This window comes from Fulmarus glacialis, unplaced genomic scaffold (assembly GCF_000690835.1).
Source record: "Fulmarus glacialis isolate BGI_N327 unplaced genomic scaffold, ASM69083v1 scaffold7477, whole genome shotgun sequence".
Classification (NCBI taxonomy): domain Eukaryota; kingdom Metazoa; phylum Chordata; class Aves; order Procellariiformes; family Procellariidae; genus Fulmarus; species Fulmarus glacialis.
In genome coordinates, this window is record NW_009221211.1 from 27,040 (window position 1) to 45,818 (window position 18,779).

General features: G+C 37.0%; 1 protein-coding gene across 3 annotated transcripts in view; it reads right to left on the bottom strand.

The window, feature by feature from the left end:
- The window catches only part of MAEA (macrophage erythroblast attacher), a 35,264-nt gene extending 17,186 nt beyond the window's left edge, over window positions 1-18,078 (bottom strand). Inside the window, exons 1-2 of one of the 3 annotated variants that reach the window (XM_009581007.1) lie at window positions 17,888-18,078; window positions 14,045-14,248 (exon numbers count right to left, since the gene is read on the bottom strand). In XM_009581007.1, coding sequence (XP_009579302.1) covers window positions 14,045-14,248; window positions 17,888-17,995 — 312 coding nt within the window. In that variant the 5' untranslated portion in view covers window positions 17,996-18,078. The remainder of the gene's footprint in view (window positions 1-14,044; window positions 14,249-17,887) is intronic. The other 2 variants (XM_009581008.1, XM_009581009.1) reach the window with 2 other exon arrangements.
- Window positions 18,079-18,779: the final 701 nt, after the last annotated feature.

Here is an 18,779-nt window from a genome sequence, read left to right on the forward strand (position 1 = left end):
GTGTTAGCAAATGGACTGAAAGAATGCCAACCTATTCAACAACAGCATTTTTGTTAAGTTTTCCTACAAGAACATGACAGTAATCTTCCTTTTTGGTAGTCCGAAGTTTTTCTGATGATATTCTCAAGTGGAAAAAAGAACTGCATTATTCCCCTGTGCGTGATAAGATGACCACATAAAAACCTCTTGCCCATGTAACTCATCTGTATAAGTAATTTGACATATAATGCAACCACATTCATTATCTTGCTTGCATATTTTTCCACACAGTTGCCGAATGGAAAGACGATTCAATCTGAGTTAAAAATAATAACATTTCCATAAATGTCCTCAAGCTTATTTGAGTTGTGTGAATAAACAGCATTTGCTTTTACACCAAATTAAAACAAAAGCATTTTCTTATACATTACAAAAAGGACTGGATATGCTATGCAGACAACAAAACACTGGTTTCATCTCATTTGTTAGATGACTATAAAAAGTTTAAGCTTCATCACAAAAAAAAAAATTTTCAAAGCAACATAAGGGCAGCATTTGTTTTAAGTCAATGAGCTGGTGAGAGAATCCCAACTACATGCATTTATTAATCAGGTGTTAGTATAGTAACACTTAACTACAAGCAAAAAGATTGTAGTTGCTACTGAGGCAGGCAAAACTCTCTTAAATAAAAAGAATTCTTACATTCCTTTTGCAAATTTAAAGTAAAAAAGGTTCTATTTGGTACAGAAATGCTAATTAGATTTGTGGTTGCCAAAAGAAGTCAAAGCTTGGCAGCCGTCTCTATTAAATAGATAGTATGTATCCAGAAAACAGAGAAGAACATTTTTAATTAAAAGAGTTTCTTTCAGAACTAAAAATCACATTTAAGTTGCACCAATAAATAGGATTTTCTTCTGTGCTGACTAGATAGAAAATTAGGGAACAATATTAAAAAAAGCATTAAGAAATCCATTTGTAGCGAAAGAAATAGCTTTTGCATTTGATAAAAAGTAGTTAGCTTAATCATGCAGATTGATAGAAGAAAAATAGTAAGATACAATTAGGCAATAAACCTTTAAAAAACCCACACGTGCTCACGTTACCCAAGTTTTTTTTAATTTGATCATGCTTTCCTATCTTCCTTTTTTGGTGGTGCCTACTCTTGATGGTTCTCCATGGTGCATTTCATCAACCAGGACAAAGGAAATAGAAGAATGGCTTTATCAAAACCAGCACAGCTCTTCTACACAGGCCAGTACTGGAGTACTACTTGTCTGCCACATCTTGTATGGATGGGAACCAGTTAACAGTGTTAGTAGTTGTAAGAAGTATCTCATGTTCCAGTCAGAAAAATCCTCATTAAGACCCCAGTCCTGAATAGTTTTCTGAAAGTATTCTGCAATTCAGAGTTGCATAGTCTGTAGACCATACAGAAACATTGTCTTTCTCAGTTCCCAAAACAGCATTAAGATTTAATATGCTGTTACAAAGAGCCTCTCTTATATAATTTGTTTACATATAAAACTGAGTGAATGTAAAGATGCAATTTTAGAGAAATACTGCCACCAGTTTTGCAGGTGGAGAAAAAGCTGAAGCAAGAAATCTGTTGCCACACACTCCCCCTCCAACTGACACAGCATTCAGCATCATGCCAAACGTTTTCTAACTTGTATTTAAATTAAAAAATTAAAAATTAAAAAGCAATTCTAAAGTCTTTAATTACGATCTTTTGCAACACTGTAAAGTCTTCATTTCACAATTTCAGTTTTCACGTTGTAAAAGTGATTGCAATACTTTACTTCCAGTACTGCAGAAGTATAGGAGAACCCTGCACTGCACACTGATTATTTCAGTATTGTTATCAAACCATAACTCTTGGCACAGACTTTCCAGCCTCCTGTGCATCACCATGATAATTCTGCCTGAATTACCTTGCCTTAACTTGCTTACAAATGCAGAATACCTGACATTGGGTAGGAAGACTGATTAACATCAAACTTTCATTTAGTTAGGATTCTACAATTGTACTGAAAAATAGTTTCAAATGGCTCACGGAGGAGGAGAACTCTCTCTGTAAGTATTACTGACAATTATCCAAACACTAAAAAGGAGGAACACAGCATAAGCATTCTTCTTTTTTCTAGTACAAGCAAGGAAGTACCATCTAGATTTTGTAATTTCTGCTTAAAAAAACCTTTGGACTAAAGTGAACTAAGCTTCCCTTCTATTCAACAGTCACGAACCAGGTATCAGAAGGGTAACTAAACACTGGATGAACTTTATCATAAAAGCACTATTTAATTCCACTACAACAGTTCAAACTTTAGAGAAAAACATTTATTATTAGAGAAAACCGCACATGAAGGCTGAAGACACTTAAGTGAAATCAGGGAGACTTATTTAAACAAAGAATACATCTATACATCATCCCGTGCTCTGCCTGATTTACATATATATAGCTTTTAAAATATCACCGCTTCTTTTAAGCTGCAAGTGCCTCCAGGGAGGGAGGTTACCAACCCTATGATTCTGCACAGAACTCCAATTATTAAGGTACAAAATACTATGAAGAATGAGGATTCCTTTATGATGCTTTTGGACTCTCTGGTCAGTGGAAGAAGGAGTTGACAGGGGCCAAATTCTCAGGGGATCTCACTCTTTGCCAGGTTTCTCCCCTTAGCAGTGTCCTATTTTCAGGAGATTCCAGCACCTGCTCTTACTGGAGGGAGCGGTTGCAGTAAACACTAGTTATTTAGATACCAAAGAGTCAATGCAGGAAAGATCTGCTGCAGGTTTTCTCCACAGAGGGGGCAATTCAGAATAAAGCTTACATCAGCTACAGGACAAACCACCAGCAAGCCGGGCTGTACATGTTCTAGAAGTCATGGAATAACTGCTTTGTAATGAAAAATAATCACTACTTTAAACACCAGTTTCAGACATCAAAACTAAGAGAAAAATGAAAATGGGCCCAGAATTTCATGAATTCACATGGTTGTGCTACAGAAAGGAAGAAGGTGATTCACAAAAATACAGTGAAGGTTGTTTGAAGAATAATACCTGTGAAATAATGAGGAGGTGGATACAAAGGTAATAAGGTAATTTGTTTCTAACTGGTGGATATTTTAGCTTCACACGAATTTGAAATTAAACACATCTATGTCTATTACAAAGCTGTGAATGAAGTGAGAATCTGGCAACATATATTGAAGTGTAGGGACTACCTTTAATTTAAGCCTAAAGATTGTAACTACAAAGTTTGTAACTTTAAGGTCCTACACAGTTAAGAGAATTCAGTAGCGAATTGGAAAAAAGCAGTAGTAGTTCCACATATTTACAGAAACTAAGTAAATACAAAAACCCAGAGTCTTGCTAAAAATAATGAATGCCTATCAAACTTGTTTGCCTTTCTTCTTTGGTAGGAGTTATGCAACTACTGATAATATACTCAAGTATTTGCACAGGATTCTTCTATTCCAAAAGACCTCAAGAAAACTTTATTCACTTCACTACAAACCGCATCTCAGTAGTCAAAGTAAGATATCAAAGTTCAACAACAGTAACTCCACCCAAGAGTTTTGATTTAGTCACATACTAGAAGTGACCTCTTCAAACATGGCAATTTAAGAGTGCCCCGGGACGCCTTTAGAAAGCTCTGACTTTCTATAGATATCAGCACATATGCAGAAGCCTTCATCCAACTTTTTTTTCTTTTTCTTAAAGTGAAACATCTTTACATTGTAACTACACCTCAAGCAAATTAAAGTTTTTCACTTAAATTACAATCATTCATTAGTTTTACAGTCTAACTAAAAGACAGCAATATGTAGATTAGTATGAGAGGTAAAGTTTCTGTTTCACAGCAGGTAAAAATTTGAACTTCACTGGAAATTGTTTTTAAAGAGTCAGTAATGATTTTGTCTCTTTAGTATATAAGACAGTGTTTTGATTAGTCCATTCCCAAATATAAAAACAAACTCTTCAGTATACAGTTTCAGATCTAGATGTGTGGCTCTTTAAATTCACCTGCTCATACATTTCAGCACCAGATACAACAAAATAGCAACTTTGCTTTTGATCTTACGTCAAAAATGGCTTAAAAAGAACAAAAGCATCATTTCTCTAGTAGCAATACAGCTTTTGCTCAAAATTTCTGTAGTGTTCATGTGAGGGTTTTAATTTATGTAACACATTTTAAGATTTGGAGCAATCAGGTCAATAGTCATTCCTCTCCATCGGTCTCCATTCTGCACATGAGTTGAAGTACTTTTATTTTATGACATCTCCAGTCACAAGTCTGGAAAGCTGTCAGAAGGAATGCATGATAAAATCCCTTGTAAGTCACATGAACATTTATGTATTGAAATAAAATCCAGAATATTTCACACAGGAAATGTGAATCTTTAACAAGGCTCAAAACCAAATGGAAACAAGTACTAAAACAAGCAATACTTGATATTCTCAAATCCCCCATGAGCTATCCTCAAAACAAGATGATTTATCCAAAAAGAAAAGTTAGGCTTATGACAAGATTAAAAAAAAAAAAAGATTTGATTCAGGTGGAAAAACGTAGCATTTTGTAGAGCTGAAAGCCTCCTTGGTTGAAAAAACCAACAGTCATAGAACAGGCTATTTATTGTCTAAAATAGGTGATTCATAGTATCATAAGATGCTGTTTATGTATTTTTTAACCAAGCAAATTGTTTATTTTTAATTGCTTACTAGCATCAATACAAAATTGAAAATAGGCCAGTATGCCTCAAGCTATCAGTGGCTCATTGCCAAGAGTATGTACCAATGACAGTTTTAGTAAGAGTGACTATCTATACATACTACATGCATAAGAGCACTATCTTCGTATTACAAAAGGCTTTGCTGATGCACTTTAGCATTCGGTAGTATGGTAAGCATTAATTTAAGCTACTTGTATATGAAATACAATAAACACTTACTTAGACCACTCTAAAACAACAACTTTAAAAAAAAAAGCTGTGTTAAGTTTTCAGTGACTACTCACATACCGAACTACATACCCTCAACTTGCAACCGAACCTGCAGTATAATTTAGGACACAGCTATAGAACCGAAATAGAAATGCAATAATGAACAGTTATGAACAAAAAGGTCAAATTAGTCTTCTACATTAATATATTAGTTTGTTAAAGTTTCCTCTGTGATGAATACACAGCAAGTCCAGGAATCATCTAAGTGCCATGATTATCATTACACAACCTGGGAAGAAGGCAGATGCAAGGAGCTACAAGGTAGACAACAGGACCATCTGGGGAAGAAAAAAGAGGTTAGTTTATTTCTGCAGTGGGGAAACAGTGAAAAAACATGTCAGTCAGCAGGAGCAGGAGGACTAAAACACACCACAGTAACACTGCCTACTTGGAAACATGTACAGAAAAAAAAAAATGCAGTGCAAGTGAAAAGTGGGACAGGGCAATAGGCTTTGATGGCAGTAACATGAAGAGAGACCTCTCCCCCTCCCCCCCGCAGTCAATTCCTCTGCCCCTATACAAGGGGAGGAATAAAAGACTGCTGGTTACAAGAAAGATCCTTCAGAGTGAATGCAGAGTATGTATAAACTGCATTGAGATCGAAGGGAAACACAAATTATTAAGAAAACAATGGCATAGGTGGTGAAAATACAGCAACATCACAGTTACTGAAGACCAGTTAAAATGAGGCACAGACTAACATTAAGAGGCCTCCTTACTCTCTGCTCATAAAATAATGTTGTCTGAAGTTCATTAAGCTACTATTAAGTGTTATAATGCTACACACATTAACAGGATTACAGAGAAAATAAACAGAGTAATTGACGGAATGTCCTACTCAAAAGCCAGCTGCAGAGCTAGTTGTTAGGAAAAAAAGCAGAGACAGACAGCCAAACCACAGATTCATCAACAGAAAACCCAGAAAAGTTTTTGTCTACAAAGTAAACACAGTATCCCATGGTGTACAGTCAAGCTTTCACATGAGAGCATATTCCATGACCTCTGTATAGCACAGACATTTTAATTTTACCTGGTTATTTTTGAAAGACCCCAGTAACTTACATTGACTGATTATCTGTCAGAAGATTATTGTCTTTATCTAACATTAGGAGATGCTGGTACTTCCTTTGGTAGTTGGTTCTAGTGATTAAATCATGTTCTAACATCATGTCCGATTTCAAACTTGAATTTTTCTGACTTCTGATTCCATGTACTGTTTCCTCCCTAAGCCTTTCTGCACTAGATTATGAAGTTCCTTGGTATATGATTTTTGCTCTCATACCTAGCAAAAGCACCCACCCCCTTATATTTTCCAGTCATCTCTCTCCAACTTTTTTAACACCTTTCCTAAGGCGTGGTCCCCAAAACTATACATATTCTGGTACTGACTGCTCCAGAGCCAAATAAAGAGAAATGTTTCATCCGCCTACTTTTGCTCATGCACATAAGCCACTTTGGTAGAGCCTCACAGTTGCAGCTAGCACTTAGGTTGGTTATTAGCAAGCTGTTTTCCCAATGCATCCTCTACTCCTGCCTCAGCAATTTTTGTAGCTCAGCAAATGGCTGCACCTTATCCAGCAGTACATTATACCATGCTAAGCACAGTAATAAATGACTACGCTAGAGTAATGCGACAAAGCCTCTAGAGCTTAAGATGCATCATTGGGCAGGGAAAAAAAAAAGCCTCTGGTCTTAGCTCTACCTTAGCCATTTTCTGTCGTAGCCTCTTCTAGTAGAGGAAAGACAACTAATCCTTTGCCAGTTGAATATGAGCCCTGCAGCTTTTGTCCAAGCAGGATCAGTCTGCATTAGCAGCCACGCACATTCACAAAAAGCGAACTCCTGTCATCTAGTATAGTAATAAGAGAAAGTGTTAAATGTAAAGTAACATTTACACCTTGAAGGAATGTCTGGCAGGAAGAATGTATAATAAAAATATCAGAGGCATAATTGAAACCAAACCTCTTCTATATCCAGGCAATCTACAGGTGATAACACCATTCTCCCTTTAGATAAAATTTCAATTCAAGAATCTTTCTTGAATCACTAGCTTTCCAGACTAAGTATTTTGTAATAAATTAGCTCTGTTATGATACACTCTAGGTAGCCCATTTTGTCTAAAAGGACTGAAAAAAATAGACATTCAACATCACAGCACACTTCATGTTGTTGGCTTTTGAAGTGTCAAATGATCTGTAATGAGAAAGTTTGTTATTCTGCATTGATCTTGACTATTTCACATTTACATAATTCTAATTCCCAAAGATGCTTGAGACAAACTGCAAATGTAAGGCTGTTCAGGAATTACAGCACTTTGAAATTTAGATGAACACACCCAGACACTCATTATAGCAATCTAGTGAAAGTTGCCATGCCTACGCTATGAACAGCCAAAACACATTTAAAGGAGTTTGAGTTGCTCGTCTACAGCCTAGCACTGTAAGGTAACTCAAAACAGCACAAGTTAACATTCTGGCACCTTTACATAACTCATGCCAGTTTAGGAGCTCCTTCACATGTAGCTTTCTCAAACATCTGTAGTGTGGGAACAGCAAGTCATAGGAGAGGGACACAAATAGCTCCAGACAAAAGACACCTTTTGCCATTCAGCCCACACTTAGAAAGTCAGCTTGTCTATGTTCTGCGTGACAGTGAAGCAAAGAATACATTCAAGCATTATGCTGAATATTATTTACCTATTTAAAATTGAGGTGTTATGAATATAAACTTGTTTTGATTAATTAATTTAATACATATTTGTGTGTTTGCCTACAAGCCATTCTTGGACTACGTGTCTTAACAAGGAAGATTTCTAGGTGTACACTGGTATGATTGTTAAGAGAAATACTTATTCAGCTTTTAACTTTAAGATCATATGGCCTCCTTCACTCAAACTCAAGTTTTTCCAAACATTCATATGAATTTCTTACTGAAGCAATCGCATATTACTGACATCCATCCTGCTCAAGCATTAGAAGTTTACTGATCCAATGCTCTTGAACTGTATTATGTAGCTTAATTGTTAAGACTATTTTAGATTTAAGTCTAGATTTAAGTTTCACTCTTAGATTTTAAGTTTCCTAGATTTCACTCTAGACTTAAGTTTTCACTCCTACTTCACCTAACCATTTAAGTTAAATCTGAATAGCCATTTCAGACTTTTGGGGAGAAGACTTCTTCCAAGCATACTACTATGAGTCTGTTACGGTGATAGTCTATTCAGTCACAAAGTGGAATGCAGCTCTAGCAGTGTTAAAAGACTCAGTGGAGCACAGATCAGTCTCCAGAAGCACAGAAGGGATATCCTACCTGCACATTCCTCCTGACGTGCAGATCTGCCTGCAGCTGTGGACATTCACTGACCACAGAATGTCTTGATCATGCATATCCCTCAGAGCAAGAACACCAGCTACACAGGCATAAGAAACTTTCAGTCCAGTGGGACAGGCAAAGACAATCAGCTTCTTAAATACAAAACTTTCCTTAAAAATCCAAGCAGCTATGGGTTCAATACCACCTGCTCTCCTCTGTCAACAATCAGGAGGTGAGCTTCAGAAGCAAACCTAAGCCTATCACATTTTGATTAGAATAGTACTCTTGGTGAGCACGTTTCATTCACTTTTTGAGTTAAGACTTAATACTGTTCCTGTTTGTGATGCTCAGCTGTGCATTTTTTGAGAAAGTCATCAAGTAGGAACAGTTATTCGGGGAAAGGATGACTTTGAAAATTGTAGCTTCAGTAAGATTTTGCCACATTAACAGACAAAGAAATCATTCAGCAGTCTTCTACTGAAGTCTCAGCTGAAGGATCCATTTCACAGTTTTGAGGAACACTTCGATAAAGCAAGGAAAGAATCTAACTTTGGAGTTGAAAAAAGGAACAATGATGTCGAATAGTACGAATAAGAGATCAGGTACTTGGTTAAACGCCATGCAGCTTGACTTGAAGAATTCAAGTTTCTCTTATTCCAAAGGACATAAAATAAAATTTCATGACTTTCCATAATAAAATTAAGATGATGGAACACACCTGAATTTGTTGCAGGTATCTTTTCAAATACTCAGTTAGGCTAATCCATTCAAACGTTTCCAAATTATAAAAACTGAAGCTGTGTTTAGGCAGTAGAAAAGAGGAAGAACTGGACCAAATTGGAGAAAGGGGAGAAGGGAGGATAATCAGCTTTTTCAGTGACTATTATTCCCTTCATTTATACTAATAAATTTTTTTTTTTTTTTTTTTTAATATATTTACTATACCAGTTTGAAAGACAATGAAATATTTTCAGAATGGCTTTGCAGTATCTGCCCTATTTTGATATTCTCCAGGGAATAACCATTACCACAGATTTAGAAGTTCTGCTCAAGAAGGAAACCATCGACAAAACACTGAAGATCTGAACACCCACTTCAAGAAAACTGTTATCTTTTTAGGACTGCTGTCAGTTGGTTTAATACTGCTTGAAGTGCCAAGAAGCCCTTCTAATACAGGTCAATGTTTACAGCGGTCATATGTCTAGACAGCACTTTTGAAGTCAATGGAATACTCAATTTTTTTCCCCACAATTCTCAAAAGCAAAAAGCACACTGTGGCATTAATGCAAATGGCTAGTTAAGTATCTTCGAAGGATGATGCACCTACTTAATTACTGATCTGAGAACATGAATTTGCAAAACTTTGATTGGCATGCATAATCCATGATGCAAGGTCAACTTAACCAGTTTTAAGCTATTTAAAAGAGTTATTTCAACTCAAGATTTCTCTAATACCTGCAACCTTACAGTGCCACTGCCCACCCTCCTTGGGGGTGTAATAGTTCTTTTGTCCCTCAGTGGTTTATAGATTTCTAAATCATTTGCTCCCTGCCCTAACACACAGACACTTGGTTTAAATTTATGCTATTCTTCATAGAAAAAACATTGGCACTTGTACAACTTTTATACAGTATGGGCATTAAGGCAAGGACACATTCTTTTACAAAAATAAACTAAGCAAAGACAGAAAGAGAATTTACAGCATACGATAAGAGAGACTGGCAGCTTCAGAATCTGGGTTTGTTTTCAATCATTTAGGCAAAAATCACTATGGCTATTACATAATTAAACAAAGAACATAAGGACACTTTACATGTTTTTTTTCTTCCTAGCCTATTAAAAAAGGGGCTAGAAAAAGCACGAAATTTAAAACACAACCCCCCCTAAGAACAGCAAACAAAGCACTACATACCTAATCTAATTATAAAACTTATCTACAAACAGCAACCAACTTCCTATTGGAACACCGCATTTCCAAAACTAGATTTGCCTATCAATTAATGGCACAGAAATGAGATAGCATTTAATGTAGCAGAACATGGAATAGCAAAGTTTAAATTCACAGACAACCCTGTCAGCTAGCTGAATATATGAATCCGCAGATGAAAATATGCATTTTTATATTGGTGTTGCACTCCAAGGTCATAACAGAGTCAAAATAAGATCATTAAGTGTAACAAGCTGATCCTGATGAGCTTCATTTGTATGCAATAATAGAAACTTAACATCTAGTTTATATCTTCGACCCAAACTGTTTTTCACATCATTAGCGAGCCAGAAGACATCAAGAAAAAAGTCCACAATAGAATCCCCTCCACCCCATATTTACTTTGGCACAAATGTGACATTTCTGTCCTTGACTGTCAGCTCTTATTTTAATATTACTCACATTTTGGTTTATTTTCCCAAGCAGCATTACTTTTCTTTAAAGACATATCACACACATTACATGTTTGTAGTTTATTTCTTATACTGCCATATAACATTACGCTTTATATATGCTGCATGCCAGAAGTTATTCCTAACTTGAGCTAATTCGTACCTCTGATATTTAAACTTCCCTATAATTTTTCACATCCAGCATTTCTTTTCATAGCTGTTTGCTTCCTATTTTGTAACTGCGGCTTTTAAGTGCTTATCTTCCATGACAAGAATTCAAGAATATAATTCTTATGAAGGTAGTTAATTTAGAAAGCAGACTAGAATTTGTCACAGCCCATCAATAAGTATTAGAATTGGACACTTCGGTGCATAGTCAATCCTTGAGCAAACTGTCCACTGTGTATTATTGGCAAACATATGAATGATGTAATGGTTTGCTTTTGGTCACTGAAACAGAACGCCTTCTAAACTGTTTCCACCCCTGAAGTACCTTAGCAGCTCTGCAGGTCTCTTAGCATCCAGAAGCCACGCAAGGAACTTAAAACAAGCAGGCTGAGACATGCTTCCAAGACTGGTCTAACAGCTACTGAAAGATGCTTAACCTAGGATCTGCAAGCTGCAACTGAAATGGAAGGAGCCGTTTCCTTCAGCCTTTTCAAAGAGTGGCAAAGGGCACTTTTAGCCATTTGGCCTGCAATCATAGATACAGAACCACAGAATGGCTGAGATTGGGACCTCTGGAGGTTGTGTGGTCCCCTTGCTCAATGTGGGGTCATCTACAACAGGTTACTTAGGACCTTTCCCAGTCTAATCTGGGTTTGAATATCTCCAAGCACAGGGAGACTCCACACCCCAGTGTGTCTGCTGGGGAGCCCAGAACTAGATACAGTGCTCCAGATGGGTCTAACCAGTGTTGAGCAGAGGGGCTGGATCACCATCCTTCCCCTGCTGGTGATGTCCATCCCAATGCAACCCAGAGTGCTGTTGAGTCCTCTTTGCCACAAGATCACATTGCTGGGTCATGCTCCACTTGTCCACCAGCCAGAGGTGAGGCTGGTGGACAAGTTGAGCAAAACCCCCACCTTTTTTCAGGTTCCTACTTAGGGTATAGTGCCTACCCAGTGGTAACAATATTGTCCTGATACATCCAAAAAAAAAAAATCCGGTAATAGACATGACCAGGTTCATTATACAGCAGTGTGCTTCTGAAGCCTGCAGTGGTGGAGACATTTATCAAAACTACAGTTGAGACTACAGTAAACAGAAAGAATACCATGATATTTTGTAATCTCTACAGCAAAGTTACATTATTAAGCATTAGAGAATGTTTCGATGCTCATATCCTTCAGCAAGGAAGAGCAAAAAGAAACAGAGAAGTTGTGTTTTTGCTGGTTTAGTAAGACAAGTTCTGTATAATAATCAAGTCTCAGTATCTTACCATTATAAAAGCTGCTCACAATGAGTATCACCATACAGTAAGAAAGACTGAGTACAATGTTGAGAGACTGAAGGAAGCCTATCCTCATTTAGCCAAAACGTAAATTTTAATGTTGAGTAAAATGCATAATTTTAGCAAACTAGAAGAAATATGGCCTCAGTTGCACATGTTGAATGCACTAAGTTCTGTGTTATTCAAGTTACTTTGATGTTATGCAAACAAAAATACTTAGGCTTGAAGGCAGAAGTTAAATTAGCTTATTTAAACACTCCCTTCCTCCCCCCCCCCCCTCCCCCCAGCACAAAAGCTTCTATTCAGCAAACAGAATGAAAAGCTTTTAAGGCTTCACAAGTGCAACACTTCGTACCACATGGTCTTGCAGTGTGTTGTGATGGACTTCCATGCTCATCTCTAAACTAAAGCTGAGCATTACTTAATCAGGCATAATAGAACTTGCTATGAAAGTGAAAATATTTCCATAGTGCTTTTTCAGCAGACCTAGTAGGTACGGTAACATGATGATTCAGCATGAGATGAGCTCTTGCTCAAAACAGAGGGAAACATCTACCAGAAGTGGAAGAGCTGCTGACCATTCAGCTGCAATTATCCCAGAATAATTGTCTCCTTTTTTTGATTCACATGCATGGGCTACCTTTAGTGAGGCATAGCAGCCTCTTCAGTGAATTTCTTCAGAACTATTTCCTATTAATAGTTTGTAACCCACTTCTTCCCCTCTCCCTTCCACTCAACCTCTACTTGCTGTTTCCTTTTTGGTATTCACTGAAATCACTGCTGGTTGAACAGGATCAGACTGGTAAAGCAGCCAAGGAGTAGGAGAGACATGTGACAGATACGCTCATTGTACAATACAAAGAACAGGTACATATGCTGTAATTTGAGACCGGTAACAAAAACGTCTTCCCCTCAACTGGCTCAGAGAGATGTGTTCAACTATGTCACCTAAGAAAGGCAAAGTACGTAACTCACATAATACAACTAAACTCTCAGCATCTTTATCTTTATAGGAGAAAGATTTTAACCAAAAAAGTTGTATACCTTCTGGAATCAGGAATATCAAAAGAACTTAAAATTCAAGAATCACTGAGGATCTAATAGCAAATCCTACCTAAAATTCCTAAAACATGATTTCTCTACATAAACAGCAAATTCTTAAAGAGTCAGTTTTAATGTCCTTGTGGCTGTCAGAGGACCACAGTGTGGATCCATTTCTCTGCATAACGAAGCTACACCAAGATGCACAAACTCCAAACACTTCATAAGCAATTACGGATGGAAGCAAAACCGACTAGATAACCTGTGCAAAGGAAGTGACAACCACAGAATTGGAGATGGTGAAATAAGCAAAACAGCAAAAAGTTTCTATGGACCATGCAAGATATACTGGCTACTAAAAAACCCAAATGGTATCAAGATTTATTTTCCAAAGTATAGCCAGCTTTCCTCTCGATGCATTAAATAGTAGGATGATACAATAAAACAGTTGTTCCTGCAATCAGCATATGCTATTCTGCTCAGACTGGTCACCTACACATATCATCTAAGTGTGGCTAGACAGATGGGAAGCTCCACCAACTGCTTAATCAGCAGCCTAAAAGCCTCTAACAAGAAATTCTGTATGACATTTGAGAATTATTCTAAGTTTTAATAGGGCAAGGTGTTTATCTAAAAGCATTTAATTTGTGACTACAACTTATGCCTTCAATTTTGACTTATTTAATGCATTAAAATACAATTTATGCCAAGTAAGGAGATCAAACGCAGGCCTAAAAAGATTAATAGATAAACATTAGTAATAAAGGGACGCTAATACATAAAAATAGCTGCTACAGGGCTAAAGTAGGTTGTTCTTATTTGCCAACTTTCTTTTTACTACCGTTTTGTTAGTAAGTTAGTGCACATTGCTACCAACCTCAATACCACTTTGTCTCGCTAGTTTTACAGCTGTATTGTAGTAGCCACAGCGTAAAAGATGTTCCACCATCATACGATCCATACGTTTCTTCTTCCACATGTTTGCAGCAGCTGGCTGGTCACTACTATGTTCTTTCAGGTGTTCAATCCTACGTTTGCAAAGTTTTGCACTTTCATCTTCAGCCTGGATTGATTCAACTGCCTAAAAAGTAAAAATTAAACAGGAAAAAATAAGAGCTATACATTTTCAATTTGCTTTTAAAGCAAAATACGGTAAGAATTGTTTGTAAGCATTCTTTACATATTATACAGTTACTCCCAATAGCATTTCTTTGACTTAGAAAGACATTTCCTACAGCAGTGCATAAGCTTCAGGGTGGCTGGTCCAGTTCTGAGATATTCTTGCATATAAATAAGTTTTTATGTAACATTCAAACATTATGAGTATATCCATTTTTCTGCTTAATGTGCAGTTAGTCTGAAAACAGCAACATATCAACTACAGCAGGAACTGCTGTAATAGTCTGTAAAGAGCTTCGTGAAGGTTTGCAGTCATCTGGTCCAAACAGTTGAAAACCATGAATTTCTACCTCTAACCTATGCATGGCTTCTTCCTCAAGCAGCTGTCCTACTGAATTAGTTCTACTGAGAAGTGATGCAGAGTAAACCCACATTACTTCTAATACACTGGAGCCATTTTAATCAGTCATGCAATAATAAAAATTATATAAACATTTGGCCTTTTGGCACCTTTAATTCAAGGATCTTAGAGTAGTTTTTCAAAAATTATCAGCTTTGTTAAACTGGTATTATTTTACTTACCTCTGTTACTCTGGAAACATGGATCTATTGTTAGGAGCCTTACTTACAAATAAATTTGTCCAGAGGAAGCAGAATGACTTTTTTCTTTTTTTAAAAACCAACATACTGGCATGCCAAGTGCAAAACACACACCCCAAAATATCTCCACAACATCTTTTTTTTTTATTAAAAACCGAACACTCAGGTCATACTTATTTTCCTTCAACCTTAAAGTTATATGGTTGATCAGCTATGCTGCAAATTTTACCAGGTAATTTTATTACAGACATATAGTAAGTCAAAGCTAGCTGACTCAGTATACAGCACGTGACAGTTGTGGGTCATGCCAAGCTACAGAACACAAGAAAGCCTGCAGTACTTTTATATGCTTGCTCAGGTAAAAGCAAACCAGGAGACGATGGAGGCTTAGTACCTTTCCCATCTGCGATATATCACTAGCGATGCAATTTCAGGTTGGGTTGTCTTACTTGTGGTGACTTTGATCTCGCTGGCTTGTGTTTGAATAACTGCACAGCTATGGCAACAGAAGAGTCCATGCAGGTTTGCCAACCAACCTGGGTGGCTATTGGCAGCCCACTTTGCACTCCATGCTGGCACGGCTACCTTCCCAGTACTCAAGCTATTCAGGCCACGGTATCATCCTTGGATAACAGCTGCAGCTCTGGAAGCGCAGGTTGGTTCTAATTGCTTTTACCATATATGCTCATTTACAGACTCTTTCTGGAACCATCAGTATTTGAAAAGCAAAGTGAAAACTTGTGCAAGAAAAGCCTAACAAGCATTTGCCCTGATTAAGCCTGGCTCTGATCTGGCCCTTGATACAAAATTCAAGTATATACAACCCTAGTCACTACACAAGATAGTCTTTTACTAAAATTCATGTAAACATCTATAGCCTGAGTTATTTTTATTACTGAAGTCTGAGTTACTTCTATTACTGAATTTAGCTTTATTTTGTAACATACGGTTTGGAGATCAGTATTTTGTTTAAGTTATAAACTGAGTCTTTTCCTATTCAGCAAGCAAACACTAACTCAAGCCAAAACTCACTTTGTCTGCTGTATTATCAGATGTGAAGGCAACCTCAAGAATTATTCTGACTACAACTAGGAGAATTCAAGGCAGCCAGGCACAAAGGTTGAGCCCCTTCTCATATCAAAGGGCTCTCCTTATATGGTTTTGTATCTAGACTTAGACAGCTCTTGCTGTTTTTTTGATTCTTCTAGTGCATTCAGAAAGGCTACAGATCCTTTTCAAAACCCTCTGAAGCAAGTCTATCTGGACTTGCTCTGCTGGACATTAATAGAACTTGAGGGAACAAGCATATTAAACAGGATACAAAAGGGAAAACATAAAGGCCTAGGTTTCCCCAGGATCATTCTCAGATCCCAAGAAACCTGCTGTGTTGAAAAGCTCTTTTTTAAGAGTGAGTAAGGTGTTAAATAAAGGAACCATCTAATTCTATTATGGCCATCTCAGCAGTTCATCAGATCCTTGTCTAAACACAGGAGGAAACAGAGATCCCACATGGGTCTAAAGGCCCTAAAGAAAACAATCATTTTGCTTGGGGCAGAGATTACAGAGAAGACAGCTGGAGTTGAGGGTTTGCAGCAGAAACAAGACCTTTGTATTTCAGAAGACTTTAATTGTTAAACAGATTTTTTTTTTTTGCCTTTTGTTCTTTCTGAGCAGCTATAAGATTCCCCACAGTCTTTCAGGCAGTCAAAAACAAATGAGCAATTACACTAAAATGGAGCCTTGCACCCGAAACATTCAGCTATGCCTTCAGACACACCCCCGCAGTCAGCAAAGATTTAACAAGTAACTTACTAGTCCACATCATTACTACACACCTACAAGCAAAATTTAACACCTCTTTCAGAAATAGCAGTAATTTCTTTCTATAAGTAACAGGGAAGTGAAGAAAACATGTCCTTTAAGACCTCTTTAAGTCTCACAAACCAAAGATGAAAACAGCAATTAGATTTATGAAGTCTTCTGCAGATCAGCTTTTCAACACCTAGCTAACCTGTTCAAGCAGAAAACCCCAAATCAACATACATGACAGTGTTATTTTCATGTTACGAACCTCCAAGGTATTTTGACTCTTCACTTAATATAGTCTCAAGATTTATATCTGTTGGTTATTTCATTTAAGTTTTAATGAAATTACTCTGCTACCATTTGTTTTGTCTATTTATTTTTGGAGAAGCACTGCTCTAAAGCCAGGCGACAGAGCTATTTTCATTTTTCTGCAAGATTTGTTTCAACTAAGTGTTCTGATGAGCCTCAGGATGAGCAATATTCCCATCCAAAATAAGGATGGCTTATATTATATAGTTTATGTTTTTAACTCATCCTTCTTAGAAAGATGTGGTAAAGGCATGAAAGTTTGGCTGTATTTCATACAAGTGTTCAAGCTTAACAGCTAGAAGCGGGTTATCCTGCTATACTTTGTTTAAAATGCTTTTAGTAATATTCTCTAGGAACCTTCCAACCTGCACATTTAGTGTTTATAAAAAATGTTCAAGTAACAATCCAGGACAACTCGCACTTTCTTCTTCAAAGAAGCTTTAACACTGCATAATACTACCCCCACTGGGCTTTCAACATTTTTCAGACTCATCTTCTACCTGTTTTCCCTCCTCAAGTGATCAATTAATGCAACCACACAAACCTTTCCACTAGACAAGCAGGAATTGATAGAAATCAATTCATTTTGCTGCTATTTCTTTTCCATCGGTAGAGAAATTCCTTTTCAGGACTGTAAGTACATATTAATTTTACCTCTCAACAGAGGTTTATTATACTTAGTCATGGAACATCAAGTCATATTTCATAAGTGCAGTGAAGCAAGATACAGTAAGTTTTGGTATTTTGCTGCGCATTCTAAGGCCTTTGTTTACAGTGCCAGTAATACCTATATCTTGAAAAGAAAATTCAGGCAATCAGCATTGCAGAAAAGTACTTCTGTTAACTTAGCAAAGACAAGGCAATCACAAGGTAGAACAGCACTTACCTTTCGTTTCAGAACACTGAGTTTTTCAACTACTCCATCCAGGAGACTAACAACTGAATCCACAGCAGGACAACTGCTCAGTGTCTTCTCCAGCTCTGCCACAACCATTGTAACGTGGCTAGTCTCTCGATCAATGTTTTTCTGTGCAGCTCGAAACCGTTTGTTCAGTGTTTCATATGGCACCTAAATGAGAAACATCAAGTCATTAGAATTTCTATATTAAAAAAATCAGGTCTTCTAGAGTTTAAAGAGACTGATGATTTTATCTGATGCAGTCAGAAGAACACATAGGCTCCAGGACACTAGAGGTCATTAATGGAACTTGAATTCTCATATCAAAGCCCTTATTTAAGCCCTCTCAGCAAGGAGCTAACACTTCAAAGATTACAAAAAAACTGTGACAGGAAATAACAGCTGGTAGATTCTTCTCTGATCCCAATTTCACCTACCCTGCTTTGAGTGTAGCAAGCATTGATGCAAACAGTTCAGGGAGAACAGAAAGCAAAGACAAATGTGTATCTAAAAAAGGAAAGCTACAAGTTAACTAAAACTAAGAGATCATCCTTCAGAACACAGCTTTTTAAGTTTACATTTCTTTCCTTCAGGAGTTCATAAAAGAAGAGAAAGTTACCTTTGCAAAAGCATGTATAATGCATATTGGCTACTGAAAAATTTATACATAGTACACCAACGGTTATTCAGGAAATCTAATAGGTCTCTGACCTACTTCTGCCCATGAAGGACTACTTTTTAATATTAACTCCAGTAGGACTATAACGAATGCGAAGAGAAACTCCATGTAAATTTTCTTTTGGTGAAAAAAGCCTGCACTGTACGACTAAATTTGTTAAATTCCTCTAAGACTCCATTCCTTGGCTTAGAGACTAACTAG